Below are 27,960 nucleotides of genomic sequence, written 5' to 3'. Positions count from 1 at the left end.
TATGAGTAATAACTGCTTATTATGGCCTCTTTTTAAAAAATTTTTGGCCACACCCCACGGCATGTGGGACCTTAGTTCCCCGACCAGGGATCGAACCCATGCCCCCTGCCCTGGAAGGCAGAGTCTTAACCACCGGACCGCCGCGGAAGTCCAATAACTGTTTATTATAGAAAACTTGGAAAACAAACGAGGATGAAGAAGAGAAATTCTGTTTAGGATATAAGTTCCCAGGCGGCTTTCCCAGGCAAGAAATTTGCACTTCTTGGAATCTGACACGAGCCATTCATTGCCAGGGCTGGGTGGCATCTTAAAAGATAGTTTTTTCCAAACCTCTCAGTTTACAGGTGAAAGGAACTGAGGCCCAGAAGCCGACAGATGTGGCCAAGATCATCCCAGGACAAGAAGGCCCTAGAATCCATTTCCTGGGCTGGTCTCTGCCCATTGAGTCCCTTAACTTGGCTTGACCAAGGCAAGGAGCATGATTGTCTCTGAAGCAGGTCCTATACCAATGCACTTGACCTGCTGATAGGTTATAATACAATCCATCCTTTGTCATTGCTTGTAGCAAAGCAGGATCGCGCTCTGGAGGGCGAGGCAGGGACCGTGAGTGTATACTGAGTCTTGTGACTTTCCCCGAGCACCGCCACCTATAACAGGTGCGGCCGGAAAGGCCCCTAGTGCCAGCTGGTGACAAAGGCGGTGGGTGGAAGAGGCTTCTGGCCATTGCCGGGTTAGCACGAGCTTCAACGCTGCCTCTGAGGTCTGTTTGCAAGCGTGGCAGTGACTCCCGCCGCTCCCCGGGCCCAGATAACCCGGGGAGCATGGCCACTGCTGAGAGGGAGGCGTGGAAGGTGGAGATGCGGCCACCGAGCGGGAGCTCCACACGTCCCCGGGGTCTGGGGCGCGGGTGACAGAGGCCAGACGCTGCAGGGCCAGAGACAGAGCCAGGCTGGGCGTCCGCCTCGCTGTGGCCAGAGTTTGGGCCGTGGGGCCCCTGCTCTGTAGGACATGGGGTCACTGTCCCTGTACCCAGAGCTCTGCCCAGGGCCCGGCTGACTGAGGTTGGGGGTAACAGGTGACACCCCAGCTCCAAGGCGGGGCGGGGTGGTGGCGATGGGAACAGCCGGTGGCCCTGCGTGGACGGAGAGCCGCCCCGGGATGGTGGGACGGCCCCCGGCAGGGCCAGTTCCAGCAGGGGCAGTGGGATATGGTAGGCGCTCACCCCGCTGACCCGTCGGCGTGGCAGGAGGGACAGCGGCCAAGTTTTCCATGCCCAGGCCTGAGCGCTGTCACCTGGGCCGAGGTGTGCTGAGCCACGGGACCGCCACAGTGGTGCTCCGTGGTGCTGCGCGGAGCTGCCTGGTGCCTGGAGCGCAGTATCCGAACGCTGACCCCCCGGGAGCTGACTGATGCCCTTCAATAAGCGGCGTAAACCAGCCAGCGTGCACTGCCTACGGCCAGGAGCCCTGCCCACAGCCCCCGCATCCCAGCACCGCTTTCCTCCCAGTTCGCAGTTCAAGCTGAGGTTCCGCACTCTGGCCTCAGGGCCCTGGCTGAGTGGGGGCGGGGCTGGGAGGGGCCTGGACCCAGAGGTTCGCTGCCGCCGAGAAGGCAACTCTACCCCGGGCGGGAATGGGCTCCAGGGGAAAGACGAGGAAACACCTCCTGCTCGGACGTTCCCTCTTTCTCCTTTTATTTTTAATTTAAAAAAAATTTTTGGTTTTTGACCTGCTGCACGGCTTATGGGATCTCAGTTCCCCAACCAGGGATTGAACCCCGGCCATGGCAGGGAGAGCCCGGAATCCTAGCCACTAGGTCAGCAGTGGTCCCTCTCCCTTTATCATAGAGGCTTTGCAGGGACGCACCCGCACGTCTAGAGCAGGGCTCAGAAGCCCAGCCGCAGTCACCGCGGCCACCGTCTTGTCGGCCCTGGACGCAGCTCAGAAACGGGCCTTTCTCGGCCTCCTGCAACAGAAGCAGGAGCTGGGCGCTGGGGATCTTCATCTTCTCCTTGGCTTCCAGGACGTAGGAGGTCTGCGCGGCCAGGCAGCTGACCGCGGGGTCGGGGTCTTCCTGCATGTGCTTCAGGGCTGCAACACAGACACAGCGGTGCTGGGCAGGAGGGCCTGGGCCTGGGGGACGGGGGCTCGTGGGCAGGGGGACGGTGCTGTGCAGCAAGGGGCAGGACAGCTTGTAGAGTGTAAGCAAGAGCTCCTCCTGGGGGTGCACACACCCGGTCACAAGCAGGACGTCCCTGGGCCCCTCCCTCCACCACGCCCCCCACTGACCCTGCGCCTGCAAAGGTCACAGCAGCCCCTGTGGTCCAAATCCAACGGGCCGCCCCAGCGTCTCTCTTCCTACACTCATGCTATGGTCACCATCATTTCCCGAAGCTTCTCCTCTTGGGTGACCGTGACGCTCCTCTCTTCTCGTCCCTCTTCCACTCCTCTGCCGGATTCTCTTTCCTAGACTCTCGCTGGGTCCCGGAATCCCGATGCTGACTGCGTGCCTGTCCCGCTGTGCGAGTCCAGGCAGGGCTGCAGCTTCCACCTGCCGTTCCAGTGCACGTCCCTGCCCACGGCCCAGCCCGCTCTCCCTGCGTCAGTGACCCGCGTCTGACGTCCAGTGGGATGGACCCCACAAGCCTTACTGACTCCACGTGTACGAGTCGAGCTACTGGCGTCCCCTCCACACCTGGTCCTACCTCTGGATTCTCCCCTCAGCCTCCGACGCCAGCACTCACCTGTTAGGAGCCCAGGAATCCACCCTTACCTGCACGCTCCACGTCAAATCAGCCTCCAAGACTGGCTAACCCCCCATGTCTTCGTCTCCATGACCCCATCACCTCTCCCTGGCCCCCGGCCCAGACCCAGTCCTGTCCCGGGAACTTATCCTCCGACCTGCCACCAGGCGGTCTGTCAAAACTGCGCGGCCATTCGACCACGTGACCCCCTTGCTTAGTGCTTCGATGGCTCCCCGTTTCCTACAGCGTCAAGTCCTGCTCTTGTGTCCCAACCTCCACCAAACCATACGACCCAGCCTCCTGCTTCCTGCCCTGTGGTCCTGTGCCAGGACGGCACCCCGGCAGCCAGGAGCCAAGCCAGCCCGCAGATGTTTCCGTCTGCTCCGCACACTGTTTCAAACCTTCTAAATTAGTTGCCAATATAAACGTGGGAAATTGCACCTAAAATCAGGATTTCCACTTCCTATAGCGAAGTGGAAGATGTAGCGACCCTGAGCCCACGTTTTCTCATAGATGCAATCAGGGGGTCTCAGCCTTCTCAGGTGGGGACTGTGCCGTCCGCAGAGGGATGGATGGAACTGTTGAGAGGATGAGGGGAAGGACACAGTTCCTCATGTCCTACTGATACCTGTGCAATCAAAACCTTATTTCTAATCGTCTGTGCCCAGAACTTGACTCTGTCTTTTATAGAAACACAGAGTACTTTTTATGGTTCAGATATACACTGGATTTTCTAGGGACGCAGCTACAATATAGATCAAAGCAAGACTGTACTTCACATTTTCAGAACTTCGCCAAAAATCGTCCATCACTTTGGAAGTCACATCACCAGCGGCAACACTTGTTGGGTCACTATTTGCGCCCCCAACACACGACCTGCCTTTGTAGCCGGTCCATCCGCGGGCAGGAGACCCCATGTCACATCTCCTAGAGGCGCTGGGCCGGGCGCGGCCACGCTTATATCACGGTCACATCCTGCCATGTTATCACGTCATGTTATGTTACATTCTATGAAAAAGTACTTTCATTTCTCCTCTGGAGCTAGGGTTTCATATCTCTTTACTTTGGGAGTCTGTAGAGGCGGTGATATTACCCACACATTTCACTTCAGGATAGTAAGGGGCTGTTGTCGAACGCGTGCTCTGTCGAGGCCGAGAAGCAGGGCCGGAGCTGCACCACGACTCTCAGCCCTCCAGACCCACCTGGCCTGCTTCTCTGCTTGACGTTACCTGTGTGGCCCGGAGGCATTTGAGTTTTCTGCTCCTGCTTTAATGGTTCCAAGCCACTTGTAGCTCCCCACACGCTGGGCTCTCCCGCCCTCATTTCCCATTATCAAGTCCTATCAGATGAGGTGGCCCAGGCCCCGGGGACAGAGTGAGAGCCCTGCTCCACGCCCCCTGTAGGGCAGCACCTCACCTGCACCCCTGAGCCCAGCCCTTTGCGGCAGTGTTACCTCGCCCTCCACTCCCCACTGCCCCCAGAGGACAGCTCTGCAGGAAGCCTTCCTTCAACCCCCAGACTGGGCTGAGCGCGCCCCCACCTTGCATTACGAAGTACATTCCTCTCTTTCAGCCTTTACTCGACTATTCCAGAATGATCCACCTGTGTGCCTAGTTCCCCAACTCAGACAGGAAGCAATGGGAGCGGGGTGGGGCAGGAGCCACATGTAGGTGCTGGGCGCAGAGTGGACGGCCAGTGGGCATCTCATCACCGCACCACTGCAAACCCGGAAGCCGCAGGAAAAAGACCCACACGGCTGGGTGCCCCGGCCTCCCTGCCCAGGAGCAGGCGCCGCGGGAGCCGCGACTTACCAGGGCTCTGAGGATGGTCCAGACGTCTTTCTCGGCAAATATCGCTTTGGGCTTTGACCAGCCCATCGAGGTGGCCGTAAGGCAGAGGGCGGACCGGGCAATCTGGAGAGACGGGGAGGCTCAGTGCAAGGTGTTACAGGGCAGGGCAAGGAGGAGACCCCGAGGGGCATGGAGAGAGGAGACGGACGGCGGTGAGGTCAGCCCTGCGGGCACGGGACTCAGTGAACTCCGAGGGACCCAGGGTGGGAGGAAAGCCAGGCCGTCCTTTGGCTGTACCTGCACCCTTTCTCCTACCAATGAGAAGTTGAAAAATCAGGGTGGTAATGATTTTCCCAGTCGCTATGTTACTGTACGGAGACCCACCCAGCGCCCAAAACAGTTTCTCAGAGAAGAGATTTCCCCATCAGGGTCGGCTCTGCCAGAAATGTCCAAGCTGAGTTCCCTGGGAGGGACCCCCCCCCACACCCTCCACAAAGATAACGTCCCAGCTCAGCTGCTGGTTCAGCGCATCCTCACGCGCCCGTCAGAGCCTTGCCGGGCAAATGAGCCGGGTGTGTGCAAGCCAATATCAGCACTTCTCAGCTGCAGTTCACGCGCCCAGGCTCCCGGGCTCAGAGCCAGGCCATCCACTGCAGAACACGGACCGGTTCCGGGCCCTCTCTGTTCTGGACGCCGTGCTGCCTCCAATGGGGGCCTCCCCGCCTTGGGAGCCCGTCTCTGGTCAGTGGCAAAGGGCAGAGAGCGGCTTGGAGAGAAGGCTAGTGATGCCTGGGGCCAGGAACCACGGGGGCACTCCTGGGAAAGGAAGTGTCACACCCACAGCTTTCCACTGTGCGCTGGTGGCCAGCCGGGGAGCCGGGGCTGCAGAAAAGCCCGGTGCAGGCGTCGGGTCACCCCGAGCCTCTAAGTGCTGCCCTCCAAGGTCAGAGACGGGAGCCTCCTTCAGCCCCGCCCCCGGTGCGTTCCCCTCCAGCATTCCGTGAACTTTGGGGGCCCGTCCCCGCACTGGGGATTACCCCTCTGCGCCCCAGGCCTCTTCCTCCCCTGCCAAGGCTCCCCGTCTGGGCATCCCATACTCGGTGGAGGCCGAGGGTTACCATTGTGAGATCCTGTATGTTGGCAAACCATTCCGCTCGGAAATGCTTCTGCAGATCCTTCAGGATGTCCTCTGTCTCGTGTTTCATATCTCCGACCCAAAACCAACAGTTCGGGGCAGGGCCTTAACAGGGAAAAAGGAACACGCCCTGCCCTCTCCCCTGCAAACGTCAGAGATCAAGAGGGTTTATAGGTGGGATGACGTTTGCCCAACAGAACAAGGAGGGTTCCCTGGTCCCTAGTGCCAGGCCAGTGGGTGGAGGGGGAGTGTGGCGGTGAGGTGCCTGGTCCTCTAGCAGCTGCTGCTCCTGTACCATGTTCCCCCCTCTACCCGCTGCTAAGCAGCCAGGAAATACACCCTATTCACTCACAAAACGTCAAGTTCCTGAAACTCCCTTTGGGGGAGACTTGCAAATTCCTGTGGCACCTCTGTAAGTGTGTGTGGTGGTCTGTATCTTTGGTTTTCCAGGGGCAGAGAAAGCCTAGATCAGGGACGCCCACGTTTGTTCCGTGAGAAAGGAGCCTCCTTTTCCCAGCTTCACACCTCACGGTGGCAGTGGGACAGCTGAGAAACACTGAGGATTCAAGTTGATCTCATAGGTGGCTGCAAGCCTAGCTCGCTGTTCTCCCAAGACTCTCCTGGAACCTCTGAAAAGACGGCATTGCATCAGCACTGCACTTGGGGTTCATCTAGATAAAGCACATTTACAGCATTGCAGCTGTGAGAGAGGCAGGCCCTTTGATGCCCCCAGCACCACATGGGGTCTCCACGGTCGTCCTTGTCACTCCTACGAACCAGAGGGTCCCACGGCCACGGCCACAAGGCAATCCAGGCTCATAACACTTACCTCTATGAAGCACGAGATTTTGAACAGGTAGAGCAGGGCCTCTAAGGCCCCCATGCTGATCTCCTGGTTGGGGTTCATGCAGAAGAGGCCTAGGGTGCCCATGAGCTGCCCGCTCATCGAGAACTCTGCCATGTGCTGCAGGAAGAGGACACTGGGTGCGCCCAGCCGTCCACAGGGGGCTCCTACCCCCACCCCCGGGGGCCACCATCCCCTCCCCGCCCATATCACTCAACATCTGCTGTGGGTGCCCACCCACCAGCTCCGCACTGTACTGGCAAAGGAGACCTTCCAAGTCAGCACGCAGGGGAGTGGACCAGCCAGACCCCTGGGACACGGTAGCCAACGGGAGCTGTGGACCCAGCCCGGCTCTCTAGGCCAAGGTCCCCCACCAGGGCTGAGATGTGTGTGCCTGATTGGAGCTTACAGGCGCGGGGTAGGGGGGAGAAAAAGGCGCTCTGACCACCCTCCAGGGCCCCCTGCAGAGCCCCAGTCGGGTGTCCCATGTGCACAGAGGCAGGGGTCAGCCTTCCGCCGCCCCAGGTGCTCACCGACAGCTCAGGGAAATTGCAGGTAAGCCTCAGCAGCCGGGAAATGGCCCCCAAGGCCCGGGACTGTTCGTGCACTTTCTCCGACTGTACCAAGCAAGGCAGGATGATCTGGAAGGAGAGCGAGGAGACTCCATCCACACACGTGGGAGCACCGCCCCCTCCCTTCTTAGTCTTTTTAGTGAGCGGGGACCACTCTTCATTGCGGTGCGCGGGCTTATTGCGGTGGCTTCTCTTGTTGCGGAGCACGGGCTCTAGGCGCGTGGGCTCAGTAGTTGTGGTGCACGGGCTTCCTTGCTCCGCGGCATGTGGGATCTTCCCGTACCAGGGCTCGAACCCGTGTCCCCTGCCTTTGCAGGCAGATTCTCAACCACTGCGCCACCAAGGAAGTCCCTCCCTTCTTAGTCCTGAGTCCACATCCCCGACCCCCTTAAAGGCAAGCAGGAGCCTCCTGCTGCAGTATGTAGGCCAAAGAAACGACAGGAGGGAGGCCTCAGCGGGCAGCAGAGTTCACGTATTTCTAGTTTTCTGCAATGAACATGCTTTGCTTGTAAAATTAGAAAGAAAACAATAAACATCATTAAAAATGAAAAAAAATACAAGAAATGATACGTTCCAAAAGAATGATGTCCCAATGTGGACACAGTTCTTCTCTAGATACGGCCCTCATCAAAGTTCTTTAGTAAGATATATGGGCAGGGACTTCCCTGGTGGTCCAGTGGGTAAGACTCCGCACTCCCATGCAGGGGGCCCAGGTTCGATCCCTGGTCGGGAAACTAGATCCCACGTGCCGCCACTAAACCTGTGCACCGCAACTGCTGAGCCCACGTGCCGCAACTAGAGAAGCTCGGGTGCTGCAACAAAGACCCAGTGCAGCCAAAATTAATTAATTAATTTTAAAAATTAGATATCTGGGCAATCTTGTCTCCTTATCTTTGGTCACACCTAATATTATATCCAAAATTATATTATCCTAATTAATTCCCGTCTTGCTCATGAAAGTTGGTTTCAAGTGACTCTGGGCTATTTCTCAAATTCACACTCACCCCTACGGGGGACAATTTATCATAACTGAGAATATCTGGGAGACTCTATGAAGACAGAGGGAGACACAGGAACCTGTCTCCGGGTGACAGTCACACCTGCGGAGGTTTGAGGACCGATGGCCTTTGCCTGGAGCGGCCCCCAGACTGTCCTAATGTTCCTTTGCTCCCCCCAACACACCAGATTTAACCCAGGACTTCAATGTCCCTGACTGCTGTGGACACTCACCTCCAGGAAGCTCTGCAGGGTGACCATGCTGGGCTCCAGACGCTCCAGCACAAGAGCCTGTAACATATCATCTAAGGCCTGGATGGTCTGGCAAGTGGGGCACGTGGGGTGTCAGAGGATGGACAGCTCCCTGGGGCATTCCATCCCCCTCAGACCCCTCCCCACGGGGAAGGGAGCCCGGCCAGCTCTGCCGCCACACTCCCAGCTTCCCAGGCGCTGGCCTTTCTTGACCTCACTGAAGCCCGGACCTGCTCCCCTGGCAGGCCAGAGAGCAGCAGTGGGCACTGGGCAGTTCTTGCCAACAAATACAGCCCCACGGGGCCCTCACCGTCAGCAATTCGTTCTCTAATGTTTTCGATCAAGGAAACTTCCAGCTTTAAAACTGAAAATTCTCGGGAAGATTTGGCCAAGTCTATTGGTCAGTAATTCCACAGAATCTGTGGGTTTATCGCCAGACTCTCCTCCTGAGACTGGGGCTGTCATGGAACTAGAGAAACGTAGCCCTCGTGAGAGGAGGACGTGGGCTGCGTGCGAGCAGGAACCAACCCCGGGGAGATGGGGAGGGAGGCCTGGAGAGAAGAGGACGGTGGGTGGGTGGGCTCCTCGGGGGCAGACCAGCCCCGGCAGATGGGCCAAGGTGGGTACCTGGATGTAGAGACTAGCACTGTCCTTGCAGTCCAGACTGGGCGTGATGGGCGGCAGGGGGATGATGCTGGAGAGGCCGGCCTTGGCCAGGTCCAGCTTCTGGGACAGGTGGCGCGGCGGGTTCACCTGGCTGGAGGGGAGGGGAGGGAAGGAGCCACGGGAGGGCTTTGGAGGACAGGTTAGTGTCGAGGGCCCCGGGGGAGACTCTGCTCTGCCCTCTTTCTGAGGCACGGGAAACAGTGGGACCTGAGCCCCACACGCTTCCCTGCCAGGGAAGGGGGCCCCGGCTTCTTGGGGAGCCTTCCCCACACGGATGTCCTAACAGCTTTCTAACAGTGAAAGCTGGGGGCATCCCACCCCAGGAGGCTGGGAGGCCAGGTGGTGGTCATGGGCCCTGCCACCCACAGCCCAGAGCTCAGGTCCCCAAGCCTTGCCCTCCTCACAGCCCCAGTGCTCCCGCAGCAGGGACCCTGCGGCTCGGGGGAGGGAACGGCCTGGGGAACCTCAGGGCCGCCATGCAGAGCATGGCTTGCGGACGCACGGTGCTGACCAAGGCCTCCGTGGATTCTTCAAGGATTAATGTCTGGAAGGGCTAGGAGGAAAGGAGAATTCCTCTCAGAGAGGGACGCCAGCCCCGGCTCAGGAACTTCAGCGTGTCGACGTCGAACTAGGATGGAGGGACACTCAAACCTCTGCCCGCGGCCCCCCTGCCGCCCGCCCCCAGACCCTGCCCCACGCCGGGCACAGGCCCTGCCCTGGCGTTCACCGTGGCCCGGCCCCTCCATAGGCGTCCGGGGACGGGGGCCCACGAGGCAGATACTTTTGCCCGGCACCTGTCCGGTGGCCTGGCCGCCTAAGAGGCCAAGTCAGGCAGCTTCCAAGCCAGGGCTAATATCCAAAACCCAAGGAAGCGTGAGCCCTCGTGTTTTCCTACTTTCCTCCGCAGCTCTCAAAAAGCTCCAGAGAATTTCCTTACCACCCGTTCTTGTCCCAGAGATTCCAGAATACGCTCGCAGGCTTCCCTTTCCGACTGGCGCAGTCCCGCAGCTGGGAGGAGGCCCGGCCGATTCCCCGGTGCAACAGGAAAGCAGAAACCCCCTCCCCCACCCTCGGCCAAGAGGGCTCCGCAGCCGTCGGGGGCCAGCGTGGGTGCCCCAGCTCCAAGGACTAGCTTCTCCAGGCCTGTGGCCGAGAGTGGACCCCAGGAGCCTCCGTGGAAAGGCAACCACGTGGGGACTTGGTTAAGAGATTTTCTGCATCAGGTACGGCCAGGATAGGACAGCAGTGGAAAGAGAGAGTCCTTTAAGTCACCCCCAGGGGCCGCAGATAGAAATCCCTGAACGGGAGGGGACTGGAAACCGCAAATCAGCCTCAGCATCTCCCCTGACGACCGGGCTGGTGTAACCCTCGGGCGAGCCTCTCTGAGCAGGTACCCAGGTGTGGACACAGAGACCGGGGGAGGGGGTGAGGCTAAGAATAGGCCGGCCACCCACGGCCGTCGGGAGCGGATGAAGCAAGAGGACGGAGGCGGTGGCAGCCCTGGGACCTGAAGCAACACCAGCCACTAAGCCTGAGGTCAGGCCATGTCTCACCGCCTTGCCGCAGAGCACCCTGGGTGTGCAGGTGGGGTTAAAGGCACAGCACAGCCGCTACGTTTCAAGTGCCCGAAATCAGGGCCCTCCCTGTGCTTTACGCGCCCTGCGACCTTCCCGAGTTAAAGTCCCTCAGCTCGCTTCCCCGTCTGTACAGTGGAGAGGATGACCGCCCCTGTCACTGTTGTGAGGATTAAATGAACGACAGCATGATAATGATAAATAATAAATGATAATCATAAATAATGAACACAGGATAATGATAAATAAAGGAGAAATCTTGAGCAAATTAAATTCTCCTTTAACTCGGGGATGATAATCACAGTGTCTATCACTGTTATGATGGTTAAATTAATTCGTTCACGTAAAAAATTTAGAATGGCCTCTGGCCCGCGGTAGGAAATCAATAAGTGCTTTCTTCTTCACATATTTCACTGAGCACCTTTTACGTGAAATGTGCTCTTTCAGGCAGAGCTTACGGACGTAGCGTGGACATATCAACAGGTCCCTTCACGGGACATTGTTTCGTGTCCTTGTGAAGGAATTACTTCCGCGTCTGCTCGTACGCTTTTGTGTGTATGCGTATACACATATATATGTATGTGTGTGTACATGCAGGAGGTCAGAGAAAATCTCACTGACTGAACCTGAGTGGCCCTGGAGGCCGTGAGGAGCAAGCCCTACAGATACCTGGGGAAAGAACTTTCTAGGCCAGAAGAGCAGCCCTCACAAAGGCCCTGGGGCAGGACCACGCCTGATATGTTCCTGCAACAGCCCGGAGGCCTGGAGCCTGGAGTTGGGGGAGCGGGGAGAGTGGCCAGCCACGAACGCAGAGCGGTCAGGGCACAGGTCAGGAGGGCCTCGCGAGGCCACTGTAAGGATGGCTGTAGGGACTCTGGCTTTTGCTCTGTAAGGGATGGAGCCCTGGGTAGGTTCCCGGTAAAACAGTGGCAGGTGGTCTGCTGTGTTCAACAGAATCACCCTGGCCGTTGGGTTGAGACTAGTTGAGACTAGAGGGATGGTGTGGAGTGTGGCAGGGGGTGCACGGTAATAACCCAGGGGAGGGGTGATGGGGGCTGGGACCAGGGCACATAGGAGAAAGCGCTCAGACTCTGTATCTCTGTGGAAGGCAGGACCAAGAAGGGAGAGCAGTGAGCTGGGTGTGAGAGAACACAGAAGCGCAGATGTGGAGCCTGAGGGACTGCACTAGTGGGTGGGGCGGGTCTAGGGCTGGCAGCAGAGTCCGGAGGGAGCGCAGCTGGGACACCTACGAGGCATCAAAGTGGAAATGTCACCGGGCAGCTGGATTTAAGAGTTGGGAATTCAGGGGTGGGATTCGGGACTTGCTGACACACCGGTGGGTCTAGAGGTTTGCCGTGGCTCTCCTGAATGGTCAAGAGCCCCAGACAATGTCCTGGCCCCCATCCAGCTCCAGGCCCCTCAGGGAGGCAGGTCTCAAAAGGGACAGGCACGCAGAGACCAGAGCTGCGACTGGGCGGCCAGGAGTGGGCAGACTCGTGCCGATCAGTGAGTCCCCAGCGAGGGCTGGGCAACCAAGCACCATCACCTCTGAGCCGCTGGGAGCTGAGACAGAGCCCCTTCCTGGGCTGACTCACCTGCTAAGTTAGGGTTCCAAGAGACGCGGTCAGCCAATGGTGAAAAGGTGACCTTGTTGGGAGGTGAGTCCATCTGCACACTGGGGGCGGCAGCCAGGGCGGCTGCGGAAAAGCAAAGGCAACTGGCTGAGCGGTGCCCCCTCCGGTCCCACTGCCGGCTCCCCGCTCCCTCCCCCTGGGAAGTGGGGACCCTCTGAAGGGCCCTGCTTCCTCCCCACCTCTCTGCATGTGGATGCTTCAGACTCAGAGGTGGCCTCCCATCCCTCTGCCTTGGGAGGCTCGCTGCTGAAATCCTGAAGCCCCCGACCCCTTGCCCAATTCATAATCCCATTCTGCCCTGCGGTTGGGGGGCTAAACAGCCCCCAGATGTCTGCCCAGGTCCTGCCTGGGAGCAGGAGGGAAGTGCTGCCTGGCCGCGTCTCCCACGCTGGACACTGGGTCCCCAGCCGGGGTGCCCACTGCCCCTGCCCCCAGAGGACCCTCCAGGGGCCCATCTCCTCCTGCCGCCCCGTCCTGCTCGCTGGACTTGGTTGCTCCCTTTGCCGGGGAGCTTCCCCCTCGGCATGCACCCTGGGGACACTGGTCATGCTTTCCCTGGGCCTCACTCCTTATAATGGTCTAAAACACAGAATCCACAAAATCTGGGCCGTGGTCCACGACTCAGTTTGGTGGAAGAGGTTCAGGTCTGAGATTGGGATGCTCACACTTTTCCAGAGACCCTGGGCTGTGTCCCCTCGGAGCCCACCCCAGAATGGAGCGCCCCGGCCCCCAAAGCCGCAGTCCCTGGAGCCCAGGGAGGGCAGAGGGCACAGTGAGGCCAGCCCATCCACGGGCATCTGCCCAGCCTCACGCCCTGCCCCGGGGCCGCCGCGAGGGCCGGCGGAAGGGACGCCTCACCTGACACTTGGTGCCTCAGCTCTGGGGCCCACGCCCATCCTGGGCATCGAGGCTCCAGGGGGCGCTGCGCTGGGTTCCAGAGCGGCCCCTGCAGGGCAGGCATGGAGGTAGCCGATGCGAGCTGCCCTCCCCGCCCCGTTGTGACCTGGGCAGTCCAACCCCCACGCCCCCGACCTCATCCAGCTTTGGAGAAGAGGGGCTGTTTCTCCCCCCAGAACGGCTCTGAGGAGGCTCAGCCCCTCCCATCACTGAGCACAGTCTCGGAACCCCCAGGGGCTGCCGTGGCCCCAGGTCCTTCTCGGGGAGGGACCCCCAGAGCCCAGCTCCTCGGGCCCCGGGCGTAGGGGGACCAAGGAGCTTCAACTCCTGCTTCCATCCTGCCCCGGGGACGCAGAGAGCTTCCCCCCCACCCCACCCCCTGCCCCCCAGGGACCTGGCCAGATCCTCTGCTCACGGAATTCAGCACAAAAGAACCTTCCTCACCAGCTCCGCCTCACAAAGACAGACTTTATTGGAGTAACTGGCACGGAAACCCCACCGCCGAGGACACAGCCACTTCCCAGGCGCACCAGGCATCACACAGGACCAGTAAGTCAACGCGAAGGACTCGCGGGCGTGGAGGGCGCGCTCCGTGAGGACCCGGGGCGGCAGGGGGCAGAGGCTGCGCTCAAGGGCAACGCGCTCAGACACCCACCGCCACGGAACAGCGCCCAAAGTCAACACGACGGGGCAGGTGCTCCCAGAGCCAGGATGCTGCAGGCCGGGAGCACAGGGATGCAGGCTTCCCCTCAGGCCCCTCCCTCCTTCCGACCCCTGGGCCGGGCCGCCCTGCCCCAGGCAGCGGGAGAACTGTGCCTCATCCGGGCCAGGCCTCAAAGTTCTTAGAGCCTCGCTGTCTGTGTAGCCCCCGTCCTACAGACAGAGGAGGCCATGTGGGCAAGGTCAGTGCTTGGTGCCTCCAAACCTCCCAGCCTCAGCTCAGCGGCTCTCTCCTGGGAGCAGGACCCCTATTTGGGGATCTGACCCGGCAGCAAAGGCCCAAAGATGAGAGCCCGGGACCACGGACGGTCTTAGCACGGCCAGCTTCCGGGCCTCAAGTCTCAGCACTAGGATGACTCATTAATACCCTGCAAGGCGGGTGTCCCCATGTCTGTAAAAACAAGGACTTGCCCTCCTTCAAGGAAATCCGGTCTCAGGGCAGCACAGCCGAGTGCGGGAAGGAGCAATGACACCCCCGGCCCTGGGAACGCGCCACAGGGGGCGCCCTTCCAGAAGCACATGTAAAGCGCTGGTTTTTAGGATGACGACGATGAAAAGACATCAGAGGAAGTGGGGCGGTGGCGGGGGTGGGTGGGAGCGGGCGGTGGCCTGCAAGCCCTCAAGAGGCCCAGAGAAGGTGGTCGGCTCCCGGCCAGGGCCTACGGATGCTCCAATCTGGAGAGGCCTCCAGCCCAAGGCTCCTGGGTCTGGGTCGACGCTGGGAGCCTCAGGACAAGGGCGCACGCAGTGACAGGGGCCCCTACAAGGAAGTCACGGGGTCAGGAAAAGAGCAGAGCCCAGGAAGACAAGACTCCGCCAGGACACGCTGACCTTTAACCTAGCTCGGTGCGTGCATCACAGAGCACATCACAGAGGGGACGACTCGCCCCCAGCCCGGGCACCCCTACAGCCTGAGAGCTGGGAAATGCGGGAGGGAGGTGCAGCCCCCAGCGGCAGTGGGGCAGGAGGGCCAGGGGCTGTTCTCTGGGGATGCGTCCCCTACCACACGTCTTGCACACGGAGACAGGTGCTGTTAGTCAGAGGCAAGGCCTCGAGTCCAGTAGGCCTGTCTCTGGGGAATAAAGCACTGTCATATTACAGGGATCTTGGGGACAAACCACAAATATAAATCCATAGGCCAGAGCTTCTGAACAAAAACTGGTAAAAAAAAAAAGTCTCAGCTCCAGGTCATCGACCTGCGATGGGGGAGGAGAGCCGAAGAGGGCTTCAAGGGTGGGCGGTCGCAGCCCCAGCCCCGCTGGGAAGCAGTCTCTTCGGCCTGCCGGCCACGGTGTCCGGAGCCCAGGGTCACACCTGGCTGATGATCTCTCCATTCTCAGGTACAAACACTTGCACGGGGGCCCCCTCAGGTGATCTCCGGAGCACACACACGGTGGGCACCTGCCAGGGCCAGGGGGGAAGGAGAGGTGGGTGAGCAAAGCAGGTAGAGACAGCAGGACAGCAAGCCCGGCCACACCATCCTTGTCCCCTAAGGACGCTGACCAGTGGCAGCACCGGCCCAGCCACTCAGCCCTTGCCTCCGCGGCAGGCTCTCTGTGCCCTCGTCCATGTCCACTCCAGCTTTCTTTGGGGTGTGACAGGCACCCTGACCTTTGCTCCCCCCCCACCCCATCCCCCCCAGCTCACTTCTCATCACCCTCCCCGTCTGGCAGGTTGGGATGGGCTGGGCCCGGGCCAAGGACAGGTCCAAGCTCGCAGGCATGGAAAGGCACGTCAGCTGGAGGGTGCGGCCTGGGACTGCGGCCAGGGTGCTGCCAGGCCCAGGATGCCAGCTGCAGCCCAGAGGACTGGGGGCGGGGGAGGGAGGTGCAGCTGGGCCCGGCCAGAATCTTGGGTCTCAAAGCAGCAGCCTGTCGGGGGCTTCTGGAGCACACCCCCTGCAGAGCCCTCCTTCCCAGGGAGCAATAAAGAAAGGCTCACTCAGCACTCCCCTGGCAGTCCAGTGGTTAAGACTCAGCGCTCCCAGTGCAGGGGGCATGGGTCTGATCCCTGGTCGGGAAACTAAGATCCCACATGCCACGCAGCTGGAAAAAAAAGCTCATGCACGGTCCCCCTCTTCCAGAAAGAAAAAACTGGGCACAGAAATCAAGAGTGGCCATGCTACCTCACGTCGGGGTGCTCCACCTATATGCTGCCCACCAACTCGGTCCCTGACCTCGGGGGGCCCCAGGTGATAATAACACCACGTATTAGTACTTACTATGCATTGCTCTAATCATTTCACACATATTAAGTCATTTCAAGTTCTTACTGCCCCTCTGTGATGGGTCCTTTAAGACTCCCATTTTACAGAGAGAGTGACGGAGGATCAGGGGAGTTAATAAACCTGCCCAGTGCCGGCAGGGCTGAGACTTGAACCGGGGCCTGCGCCCTTAGCCATCAGTCACCCTGCTTCTCAGCTGGGCGGCGGGAGGGGAGTGGGGCGCAGTAGCTGGCTGACAGGCAGTCACAGGTTATGGCCCCTGCATACACACTGCCAGACTCTCCCTCCGTCCTGGGCACTCAAGTCGGGAGACTGGGGGGTGATGGGGATTGGCCTTACGGTTATAAATAGAGGCCTGTTTTGTAGATCATCGGTGGAGCCATTAGGAAAAAAGGTCTTAGGTGTCTGGGAGGGTCACCTCCACTGGCGCACGTGGACACGCGCTCTAGAGCTAAACGTACAGGCGAACTCAGGAGGCCGCCAGGGGAGTCTTCCTGCGGGCCTTCCAGAGCCGCGAGGAAATGCTCTGGGGCCTATTCCTCCGAGCTGAAAGCTGCCCGGCCACCGGACCGCAGGCTGTGCGCCTGCGCCCCAGCGCCGGATCGCGGGACCTGGGAGGGCCGGACCCGCGCGGGCCGGACCCGCGCGCGTACCTGTGTGCGCGCGAAGCTCTCGGCGCCAGGCGGTAGGCTGCGCACGCGGAAAGCCCCCTGGCGGTCCAGCGAGTGGGGGCGTGAGCTCCGGAGCCGGGCCCGCTCGTGCCACGACTTGAGCTCCTCGGACACGGCCGCCTTGCTGAGCCCGCGGCCCGCGGGGCTGTCGCGCAAAGAGGGCGTCCGGACCACGCGGCCGTGGGCGGGCGGTGGGCGCTGCCAGCGCGGGGCGGCCGCGTCCTCGCCGCGGCCCGGGCCCCACTCGACCCACTGGCCGGGCGGCGGGCGGCCCTCAGCCAGCACCAGGTAGCGCGCGGCCCTCAGGCAGGCGGGGGGAGGCCGGAGTCGGGGGCCGCGGGGCACGCGCGGGCGGGGCGGCGCGGGCGGGGACAGTGGCCGCAGGAAGGAGATGTCGGGGCTGCTGCTGCCGGGCGGCGTCGGGTGCGACAGGCTGGAGGCGTCGGAACCGCTGTCCTCGGAGCACGAGTGGCAGGCGGGGCACGGCACGGGAGCGGGTGCAGTCACCGTGTAGTAAGTGGGGCGGCGGCGCGGGAGGGCGCTGCGACCCCTGCCGTCGGGGCCCGCGCGGAAGGGGTCGGTCCTACGGAGAGAAGACGGGGCTCTGAGCCAGCCCTGCCTGGGCGGCGGGGAAGGCATCGCGCGTGCGCGGCCTCGGCCACGCCTCCCCACGTGCCCACAGCCTCCTGGCCCGGCTCGCCCTACACGCCCCTCCTGCACCCCACACCACTGCTCCACTGCACGCTGGGGTTTGGGTCACGGAGGCCACCCACAGCTGCCTCCTGTTCTCAGCCATCTCAGGTGCGAGGCGTCCAGTGGCATTTCAACCACACAATCTGAACGGGCGGACACCATCAAGCGTCCGAGGTGAAGGCGTGAAGCTGGTGTGTGGCCCATCCCGAGGGACTACCAGTGAAGAGAGGAGAGGGCGGGCCCCTCTACAGCCAAGGGCAGAGGCCTCAGGAGAAACCGCCCTGGGGCATCTGCACCCTGGACTTGCCGCCTCCCAGTCTGGAGGCGGTGGTTTGTGTCCAGTTGCGCTGCTCTATATGGCAGCCCCAGCCGGCTAGGACAGGGTGGCCGCATGCAGGTGGCCCTCTCCAGGGCACTAGCTCCGGACAGCCAGCGGGGCTGGAATCCAGCCTCCCTCTGCCAGCACCCCGGGAGCAGGCCTGTCCGTCCAGCGGGGCGCCTTTCACTAATCTGCACAAAGGCCCTGTGTGTAAAAAGGCCCCCCAGTATGTAAACTATAAGATGCATTTCTGGCCTCCAGCCCAGCGCTGCCCAGAAGCAAAGTTAACCTGACGGAAGAACCCAGCAACGTCCTGAGGGTGCCCTGGGCTGTAGGACGGTGTGGCCGACACTGCCTGTCGTAACTCGGTCACTGAAAACGAGCACCAAACAGCAGGGAACTTGGAAAGGAGCATTGAGTGGATTCTCATTATTCATGGGTTCTGTATTTGCAAATTCACCGACTGCTCAAATTGATTTATAGCCTCAAAATCAACACTCCCGGCGCTTTTGTGGTCACGTGTGGACACACGCAGGGCCCAGCAGGCTTTCCCAGCCGAGGCTCTGAGTTCTGGGTTCAGCTCTCATACGATTCCCACAGTCTATTTAGTATCATGCTTTTCGTATTTTTGTGCGTTTTGTTGGTGATTTCAGTATTTAAAATGGCCCCAAAGTTGATGCTGCAGGACCGTCTGGTGTCCTGAGCTCAAGGAAGCTGGGATGTGATTTACGGAGAAAATAACATGTTATATGAGCTTCGTTCAGGCGTGAGATCTAGGGCTGTTGGCCCTGAGTTCAATGTTAATGAGTTGATGGTACGTATTAGATAAGGTGTCTTTAAACAGAAACCCCATAAAACAAGGTTACGTATGGATCAGTTGACAGACACGTTGTGACCAGAAGCTGTAACCCTGTGTGTCCCCGGGAGCAGCGGGTCAGCTTTGCACTTCACAGGACATAACTACCCAAGTAATGAGAATCAACTGTACGTCCGTTGAGAACGTGACCCGTCCATCGTCAAGAGACTAATAATAAAACAATCACAGACAACTGCAAAAGTATCTTCTAAGGCACACTCCTGCTCTCGCAGGAGAGTCTGCAGAGACGGGGAGAAAAGTGGAATCTGGTTGTGCAAAGAGACAAAACCGGAGTCTTTGGAAGAAAACACCTTGCTTCACGAGGGACTCGCCCTTGGCTTTGCTGGTTGGGGTGCAGCCTCTATTGAGCGGTGCTTAAGAAAACATCCCAAGGAGAAGCCACTGCACAAGCCATGTGTCACCCACGGGTGTCCCACATAATCCTGGAAGCCACCACCCTCCAAAGGTAAATTCTCAATTGTGGGTCTCGCCCCCTGCATCACTGGGGTGGCCTGTCTCTTACCTCAGGGGCTGTGACTGGCCCCTCCTGCCCTGCATCTCAGGGGTGGCCGGGGCACTGATGCGGCCCTGCCGCTGCCCAGCAACGTTGCGGACGGGGACCACGTAGCAGGAGGCAGGACTAGACTCGCTGGGCCCATCCTGCGGGGTGCTGGCCGGGCTGCTGGAGATTGGAGGGATTGGAGACAGGTCAGCAGCAGGAATGCCTCCATCCAGGGGCTCCGGTGTGCGGAGGGATGGACTCATGCCTCCCACCATCACACGCAGGATCGGGGTCTCCTGCACTGTGCCCCCCCCCCCAGATCCCACCTGCTCCTGGCCCTCCCTTCCCCCCGCCTGACCTGGACTCGCTTCCGGGCTCGGAGGACTTCCTGGGCTTCTCGTAGGGGTGGTCCAGGCTCGTCTCCTTCCAGGGGCTGTTCTGGATGGGGGCCCGCTCCAGGCCCCCCGTGTCAAGGCCTGCTGGCTGCAGCCCCTCGAGGGTTTGGGGCGGGAGAGGCCGGGAAGGCGCATCTGGGGACTCTGGGGGAGGTTTTGGCACTTGAGATGCCTCTGCAGGTAAAGGAAGCCCGGGAGGGCAGTGGTGGGGGAACCAGCCCAACCAGAACCTCCGTGGCCTGTGCCTGGCCCGCCCTCCCGTGGCTGCCAGTCTGGCAGTGCCAGGCCATGGCTCTGGGCCCAGATGCTTCTAAACACCTTATTCTCCTTTCAGACTTACTCCTTACAGCTCCATCTTATACCTGCCTCCTACAGGAAGCCTCCCCAGATTGACTCTCTTGGCTCACATGACTCCCCTTTCTAACCTTTATTCCTGATGCCGTATCTGCAGCTAACCTCCTGTTTCCCTATTCTTCCTCTCACGCTGTGCCCACGTGTGCTGTTTCCTTACTGGCCTGGGCCCTCCCCTGGGCAGGACCTCACCACCCTCTTGGCCCACCTTGACCCCTCAGCATCATTAGGGTTTGTCACCAGGGTTCTCAATCTACGGCCTTGTGTTTCCTCCCTCAGTGCTACCCTGTTTTCACAAAGGGCAATGACCGTGGCCCGATGGCTGAGGCTCTGACGGGTGCGTATTGACGTAAAGGCTAAGTCCCAGGCAAAGGCAGGGAGGCCCGGGGCCCAGGGCTCTGCTGGATTCCCCTTCCCCTCCCGGTCACGATGACCGAGCACCTGGACCGGCAAAGCGTCAGCACATCCCCCCGCTCACCCACGCACAGGGCGCACAGGTGGAACGGACGCTGAGCCCAGCCCGGCTCCCGCCTCCTTTAGCTCACTGAGAAGTCACAGCCAACGCCGCCCAAGCCCCGAGTTCTCGCGGAGGAGCCCAGCGCTCACAACAGCCCCTAAACTGCCCTCTCACCTTCCTCACGGAGCAGCCCGTCCAACAGGGAGTCATCTGAGGCGCCGTGCTCTGGGGAGGTCAAAGGAGAGAGGAGGAGGTGAAGAAATCCCCCCGCAGAGCTGGGGCATCAGCAGTGCTGAGCAGCTGCCCCGCCCCCTTCCTGATAGCATCCCTTATCGGGAGATACCAACCACGTGTTCAGTTCTGTGCTAGGTGTGAATTTATCACTTGGAAGGAGAAAATAAAAGTCAGTAAATAGGAGTGAGGAGACAGGAAACTCCATTTTAATCCTGGCTCTGCCATTAGCTTTGTAACCTCGAATAAGCCATTTCAACGCTCTGGGCCTCCGTTTCCCCATCTATTAAAAAAAAAAAAACAAAAGCCAGGCCTTCCTCTGGCGGGGTTTCCAGGCAGTGGAGGGAAGTCAGAGAGTCATTTTGGAAGGCCCCCGGGGTAAAGAGATTTTTGCTAACTGTTGTATAGTCTTCTGATACCATAAATACAGCTCAACTCAAGCACCTGCAAATCTGAGAACCCCTGCATTACCAGCGAGAGTGGGAATTGCAGCTATGGGGTCGTGGGCTCTCACAGTTCAAGTGAGAGTGGCCGTCTGGGTCAGGAAGGTCCTTCCCTGGTGACAGGACAGCCGCCTAAGGACATGGAGGACGGTCCTTCTGCATGGGCAGCAGCAGTCTGGACCCAGGAAGACAGAGGACTCAAATTTACCATTGTCCCTAAAACACTGAAACTTCAGATACTCGGTCTAACCTAACATGACCCGGAGGGAACTCGCAAAGCATTTTCAACTACATTGGAGAACACGGGTGAGGGCAAACTGACAATAGCTAATTATTTCTCTTCGGCTTTTCTAAGCGCCTTATATACGTGAATTCACGTGAGCCTCATAACAACCGTGTACGGTGAGATGACCATCTCCCCGTAGCAGCTCAGGACACAGAGGCTTGGAGGAGCTGATAACATAGCTTAGGTCAAACCGCCGGAAGGTGGTTGAGTCAGATTCCCACCCAGACCGTCTGACCAGAGTCTGGTCCTTCACCACCACCATTTATGGGCTCTCCTGTTAGCTGGCCTTTCATGCAGAGGTCATTAACCAGAAAATTCTAAGAAAAGTAGATTCCGTTTCCAGCCATCTGAAAATCCTCTATAACAGGGATTGGCTGGTGGCAGGCCTGTGGGACAAATCCAGTTAACTGGATTTTTTTTGGCCACACCGCGAGGCATGCGGGATCTTAGTTCCCTGACCCGTGCCCCCTGCAGTGGAAGCACAGAGTCTTAACCGCTGGACCACCAGCGAAGTCCCTTAAAAACAATTTTTTTTTTCTGGCTGGTTTTATAAATAAAGTTGTATTGAAACACGACTGTGGGTTTGTTTACGTAACGTCTGGCTGCTTTCATGATACGATGGCCATGCTGAGTAGTAATGACGGAGGCCACATGGCCCACGAGCCTAAAACATTTACTCCCTGGACCTCTACAGAAGTTTGTCAACGTTTGCTCCTCAATTTAAATGAGACAGAACCTTTACACAGAGCAGTCTGTAAACATGCAGGGGCGGCTGCCCACGGAGCAGCCCGTGCTTTAAGGTTCAACTGGGGAGACGTGCTCTTACCTAATGCTGGTTCCCAGCCTCTGATCTTTAACAAAAACCTGGGGAACCGAGATGTTTATGTTTCACAAATGTCAACTTGAAGAAATTGTGGGACTGTTACTGTCACGGTCCAGGGATGCCGGGGTCGGGGGCTGGGTATAGTCACGTGTTTGGGGTTTGAATATATGGTCTGGGAAGACAGCCATCAGCCCCGGCGGCTGAATCACAGGTGGTTCATGGGGGCTGCTTGCTGTCTTGGCCACGCTGCCCCACAGCCCCACAGCGGCAGGCGGACACCCCAGGCAGAGGCCATGCAAACGCTGGGCATCCTCAAAGCCTGCACCGTCCCGTGCAGCAGCCACTGGCTGCATGGGCTATTTTAAATTAAATTAAAATTTTAGTTTCTCAGCCGCACGGGTCACAGTCCAAGTGTTCAACAGTCCCATGCAGTGAGTGCTGCCATATTGGACAGCACAGATCTGGAACGTTTCATCATGGAAGAGCTCCTACCGGCGTTGCCAGCACGGGCGCCGCTAATCAACAAAAGCGTCCTGAGCACCTGTTACGTCAGCTCGGTGCTGGGGGGCCTTTCTCATCAGGCTCCCTGTGGTCGATTCGCCCCGCAGCTGACCGCTCGCGCCACCCGCAGGGGACAAGCTAATGGCTGCCACCTGGTAGAATTAGGTTCCAAATTGAGTAACCTTCCTGCGGAGACCGAGAGGGTGGGTGGATTTTTCTAACTTTTTTTGGGTTAGTTTGTTTGCTGTTTTTTTTTCCTCTTTAATTCAAAACACCTTTCAGCTACTAATTATTTTTTCATACATCTTTATTGCTAGTTAACTATTAATCCCTCTCTACTTCCTGCTTTCAGGGAGAGCCCAGCTGGGCAGATGGCCAAGAGCAGGAACTACCTGTCTAGAACCACCTCCTCCTGGGCTCCCAGGAGAAGACATTGCAACCAGGACCTCAGGCCTCATCAACACAGGACACTAGATCCAGGACCTCAGGCCTCATCGACACAGGACACTAGACCCAGGACCTCAGGCCTCGTCGACACAGGACACTAGACCCAGGACCTCAGGCCTCATCGACACAGGACGTTAGACCCAGGACCTCAGGCCTCATCAACACAGGACACTAGACCCAGGACCTCAGGCCTCATCGACACAGGACACTAGACCCAGGACCTCAGGCCTCGTCGACACAGGACGTTAGACCCAGGACCTCGGGCCTCATCGACACAGGACACTAGACCCAGGACCTCGGGCCTCATCAACACAGGACACTAGACCCAGGACCTCGGGCCTCATCACCACAGCACACTAGACCCAGGACCTCAGGCCTCATCGACACAGGACAGTAGACACAGGACCTCGGGCCTCATCACCACAGCACACTAGACCCAGGACCTCAGGCCTCATCGACACAGGACACTAGACCCAGGACCTCAGGCCTCATCAACACAGGACACTAGACCCAGGACCTCAGGCCTCGTCGACACAGCACACTAGACCCAGGACCTCAGGCCTCATCAACACAGGACACTAGACCCAGGACCTCAGGCCTCGTCGACACAGCACACTAGACCCAGGACCTCAGGCCTCATCAACACAGGACACTAGATCCAGGACCTCAGGCCTCGTCGACACAGGACACTAGACCCAGGACCTCAGGCCTCATCACCACAGAACACTAGACCCAGGACCTCAGGCCTCATCACCACAGCACACTAGACCCAGGACCTCAGGCCTCGTCGACACAGGACCCTAGACACAGGACCTCGGCCTCATTGACATAGGACACTAGACCCAGGACCTCGGCCTGGTCAGGCCAGGGCTGCAGGTGGAGAGCAGAGCTGCCTCTCTGATCAGGAGGGTGGAAGCAGTCACGTGGCCAAGCCCCTTCCCCACAGCTCTGTTTCCCCTGGACTAAGGGCCCCCTCCCGCGGGTGGCTGGCCCAGCCCCAGGCGTGTCCTGGCCTGCTCCCCACTCCCAACAAGCAGCCTCATCGTCGCAATGATAGGAGCAGAGCCACAGCCCTACACCGTCCACCACCCCACACCGCAGGCCTGTGGTCAGAGGAGCCCACAGGGCGGTGTGAGGCCAGACAGGACACAGGAGGGGCTGGGACACACAGACGGGGCACAGCCTCCCGGGCCCCTGCCACCAGGACGGCAACGAGCCCTCAGGGGCTTCCGTGCCCAAGTCAGCAGCTGCCTTTCAAGGGGAGCTCGCATCCTGGGCCCTGTCAGGAAGAGGGAGGATGGAGGCCCCTCTCCACCAGAGCCGGTCGGCCGTCCTGCCTGGGTCTCCCCGTCGCCCGGGGTTACTGGGTCAGCTGTCGCGTGGAGGCATCTCCTCCCTCGTCCTCCCCTCCTGGCTGCTGGGGGGGACCTGGGAGGCGTCTGGACTCACCCTAAATTAGAGGCCACGTGCCCAGCCGGGGCAGGAGGCGGCCTTGGCACAAAGCTGACCTGAGGGGCAGGGGTGGGAGCTGGGGAGCCCAGGTGGAGGCCCCAGATCCGGTTCAGCCCAGGGCCCAACTCCCTGTGCCAGCTCCCTCACACGCACGGGAGGCCTGGGAGCCAGGAGAGGCCTGGGGGAGGGCGAGCCCAATGCCCTGGCGCCGGAACGGAAGGGAGGCCTCCAAGGACTGACCTGACAGGTTGGGCTCGGGTCAGGAGAAAGAAAAAGCCACACGCGAGGGCCCAGAACCACTTGCTGGAAGAGGAACCGGCCTGGACGCGTGATGTCCACTGACGCCTGGGCCTGGACGACTCGCTAGGTGCCGCACAGTCAGCGGGCGCTGGCCCCCGGGCTCAGGGACTAGACTAAGAGGCACAGTAACTAGAGAACAGAGCGCGGGGGCCCCAGTCCTGACTGGGCGGTTCTAGGTACTTCAGGGACGGTGGGTGTGCACTTCCACCAGAGCATCCGCCGGCAGCCATGGGCCCTGCAGCAGTGCAGCGAGCAGATATGCACAGAATGTGGGCCCTCGGCCGTGCTCACGGGACCACCTGCCCTGTAGGCCTGGGATCGGAGGGCTGGACAAGCCCTCGAGATAAGCTGAGGTCAGCCTGGGGGTGCCCCCTGTCCAGGAGGCCTCCTGCAGGGCGTGGATTCCGAGGGAGGAGTGGGTTGTTTTCTAAGGAAATGGGGAGGGTCTCAGGGGAGGGCGATGACTGGGCTGAGGCTTGTGGGGTTGCCACGGGTCAGGATGGGGTGGGGTGGACCGGGGAAGCAGGTTTCCCCCGACGACGGGACGGATGGGTCTGGGACCGGCCGGATGGGTCTGGGACCGGCCGGATGGGTCTGGGACCGGCCGCTGCTCACCTGGGCCTGGGGCCGGGGCGGGAGGGGCCCCGTTGCCTCGCTGCCACTCCCCCAGGCAGCGCTGCAGGTCCCGCAGCTTCTTCTCTTCCTGCTGCACTGCGTGCTTCCGCTGCCGGCGCGCCTGGCGGCCCACGTTCCCCTCCCGGCACAGGCGCCGCGCGGCCTCGGCGATCTGCAGCTGCAGGGCCAGCTCCCTCTCCAGGCTGCTCAGTGGGTCCTGGGGGAGGACGCAGTGAGCGACACCGGAACAGCCCAGACCCCCAGCAGACAGCGGTGTCCAGGGCCCAGGCCTCCGAGCAGCTGGCCCAGGACCCACCCAGCAGCCTGTCCCCGAGCCAGGCGGGGAGGGACTGAGGTGGACGCTTCCCTCCCACCCCAAAGGGCCAGGCAGACGAGCCACCCGTCACACCACGGGGAGGGACCCGAGGGTCCAAGCCACCCCACGGCCCTCCTCCCGTGCTGAGAAAGGGGAGGATGGCCCCAGGAGCCAGAGCGACCCGTCCACACAGTCCACTGCCTCTCCGGGCCGGCTGCGCTCTTGGCTGGCCTTCTGCCCTCAGGGGACTGAACCCCATGTTCTCCCTTGAGGTCCCAGCCCTCCCGGCACTGGCACGGCTTCCCTGAGGCCACGTGGGCTACACGTTGGCGGGTGCCCCTCGTCCACGCAGAGCCAAGCGGCCTGAGCTGTGTGATGCTAGAGCAGAGACCCCTGCGGAGGGGAAGCAAGGCCTGGGGACCACAGCCGCCAGCCTCGGGGAGCAGGGACGGCGCCCTGCAGCACCTCACCTCTCTGTGCAAGGCCCACTCGTCCAGTTTGTAAGCGGCTCCGATCCTGCGGCGGACCTTGGGGGCCTTCTCCCCCGGTCTGAAGGGGTACTCTGCAGGCAAGATGCCCGTCAGCTCCTGCGGGGAAGCAAGTTCGTGCCAAGCCGCTCTCCACGCACCCAGCCCTTGGCCGAGCAGGAACAGCCCGTCCGGCGGGCCCTGGGTGACCTGTGCCGCCCTTCCCCAGAGGCCTCTGCCCATCTCCGTGCGTCCCGGCGTCCAGGGCTGTCCCTCATCCGGGGATCTGCCCTGGCCTGGCTATGGTCCCCTGCAGCCCCTCCTCTGCCCGGCCATATGCCTGGGCCCTGCGGGGAGAGCTGTCCCCTCGCTGTGCCATCCAGTGCCCCGTCGGACCCCCAGAACTTTCTCAGGGCCGGGCCTCCCACTCCTCGGCACCGACAGCCCCGCACGCGGCTCCAGCCCCCGGGGTTAAGCCCGCGCTTGTGCCCGGCGGGGGCCCAGCCTCACCGCTTCCCGCAGGCAGATCCTCCTCAGCTCCTCCAGGCAGGCCTCCAGCCGCGCCTCCAGGGCCCTCTGCTGCTTGCGCACCGCGTGGGTCAGCTCCTTCGCGGGGGCCACCGGGCTGTCGGGGCCTGCGGCGGGGCAGGGGCGCGCGCTCAGGGGAGCCTGTCCCGGGCGCCGCGGGACGCCCCCGGGGCTGACGGCGCACACGCGCGCTCAGGCGGCCTCGCCTGCCCAGGCTGCGGGCTGGCCGCCACAGCAGGCCGTGTCACACCCAAAAGGCGGCGTGTACCCCGGCGGCCCGACGGCACCGTTACGGCTCGGAGGGACGGGCGGCCCCTCGGCCGTGTGCGGTGAGGGCCAGGCTGTGGTCAGAGCCCGTTCCTTCCCGCCCTTCCCTTCCCAGCCGCCACCCGTGGCAGGTGCCTTCTTCCTTGTCTGCTCCCCCACCCCTCTCTCACACACACATACACATGCATACACACACACACACACACACACATATACACACACGCATACACGCATATACACACACATACATACACACACATGCCCACATACACACACATACATACACTCACACACATGCACACATATACACACAAACACACATATACACACATACATACACACACTCATACTCACACACACATATACACACACATACACATACACACACATATAGACACACATACACGCACGCACATACACTCACACACATACACACACTCTCACACACATACACACACACACACTTACACACACTGCACGCGCATCTTCTCTCTCTGTCCAAACCAGACCCGACTGGGCCCATCGGCTGTGGCCAGCCTGAGCCACGGCCCCTTCCCGCGAACCAGGTAAGAGTTTTCAGCTTCTTAGGAATCATGGGGCCAGAGCTGAACACGGCAGGTAGCTGTTCAGATAGGATTGGCACTCCAGGCCAGAGCCCCCACTCCCACCCAGGGAGGAAAACTCTCAGCCCTTCCAGGGTCTGCACCCCCCTTCCCCGCACAGTGGCCTCCCCGCCGCCCCCGCCTTGGGCCCCTCAGCCTGGCCGGGCCTGGAGCCTGGGACTCGAGGAGTTGGTGGAGTCGGGGGCGCCCAAAGCCCTCACCAGACTGCAGGATGATGCCGCTGTCGGTGTCGCTGACCTCATCCTTGCTCTCCATGGTGGACTTCTGGGAGGAGGGGGCACAGAGGAGGAGGGGCCGACACCCTTCCCAGCCTGGGCCAGGATGTGCAGGTGGCCTGGAGTTTCCCCAGCTTTTAAAAGAACAAAAAATG

The 27,960-nt window shown here is 60.5% G+C and overlaps 1 protein-coding gene and 1 long non-coding RNA gene across 2 annotated transcripts; both read right to left on the bottom strand.

Moving 5' to 3' along the window:
* Positions 1–144: 144 nt before the first annotated feature.
* INAVA (innate immunity activator) lies at positions 145–27,939 on the bottom strand. Its single transcript, XM_049707233.1, has 16 exons — positions 27,791–27,939; positions 26,683–26,807; positions 26,176–26,292; positions 25,390–25,606; positions 23,872–23,877; positions 20,466–20,516; positions 19,447–19,657; positions 19,110–19,268; positions 16,701–17,301; positions 13,548–15,224; positions 13,065–13,152; positions 12,168–12,269; positions 8,960–10,732; positions 8,315–8,801; positions 7,046–7,153; positions 145–6,632 (listed from the first exon to the last, which is right to left on the bottom strand). Exons 1-10 carry the CDS (start codon positions 27,843–27,845, stop codon positions 15,132–15,134), a joined length of 1,635 nt encoding a protein of 544 aa, XP_049563190.1. The 5' UTR covers positions 27,846–27,939; the 3' UTR covers positions 145–6,632; positions 7,046–7,153; positions 8,315–8,801; positions 8,960–10,732; positions 12,168–12,269; positions 13,065–13,152; positions 13,548–15,131.
* LOC125963906 (uncharacterized) lies at positions 23,016–23,841 on the bottom strand. The gene is made up of 3 exons (XR_007476346.1): positions 23,799–23,841; positions 23,688–23,724; positions 23,016–23,132 (listed from the first exon to the last, which is right to left on the bottom strand). It is a non-coding gene; the product is annotated as an uncharacterized LOC125963906 (long non-coding RNA).
* Positions 27,940–27,960: the final 21 nt, after the last annotated feature.

The sequence above is a fragment of the Orcinus orca genome, chromosome 1 (genome assembly GCF_937001465.1).
Source record: "Orcinus orca chromosome 1, mOrcOrc1.1, whole genome shotgun sequence".
NCBI classification, from domain to species: Eukaryota; Metazoa; Chordata; class Mammalia; order Artiodactyla; family Delphinidae; genus Orcinus; species Orcinus orca.
This window is presented reverse-complemented; position numbering and strand designations above follow the sequence as displayed.

What these genes read in the sequence shown, in the direction of transcription:
- INAVA (XM_049707233.1), bottom strand. Translation starts at nt 27,845, where the DNA reads ATGGAGAGCAAGGATGAGGTCAGCGACACCGACAGCGGCATCATCCTG. An exon ending in AGTGGGCCTTGCACAGAGAG is followed by an intron (nt 25,607 to 26,175) that starts GTGAGGTGCTGC and finishes GTCCTCCCCCAG; the next exon opens with GACCCACTGAGCAGCCTGGA. An exon ending in AGAGCTTCGCGCGCACACAG is followed by an intron (nt 15,225 to 16,700) that starts GTACGCGCGCGG and finishes TGGCCCTGGCAG; the next exon opens with GTGCCCACCGTGTGTGTGCT.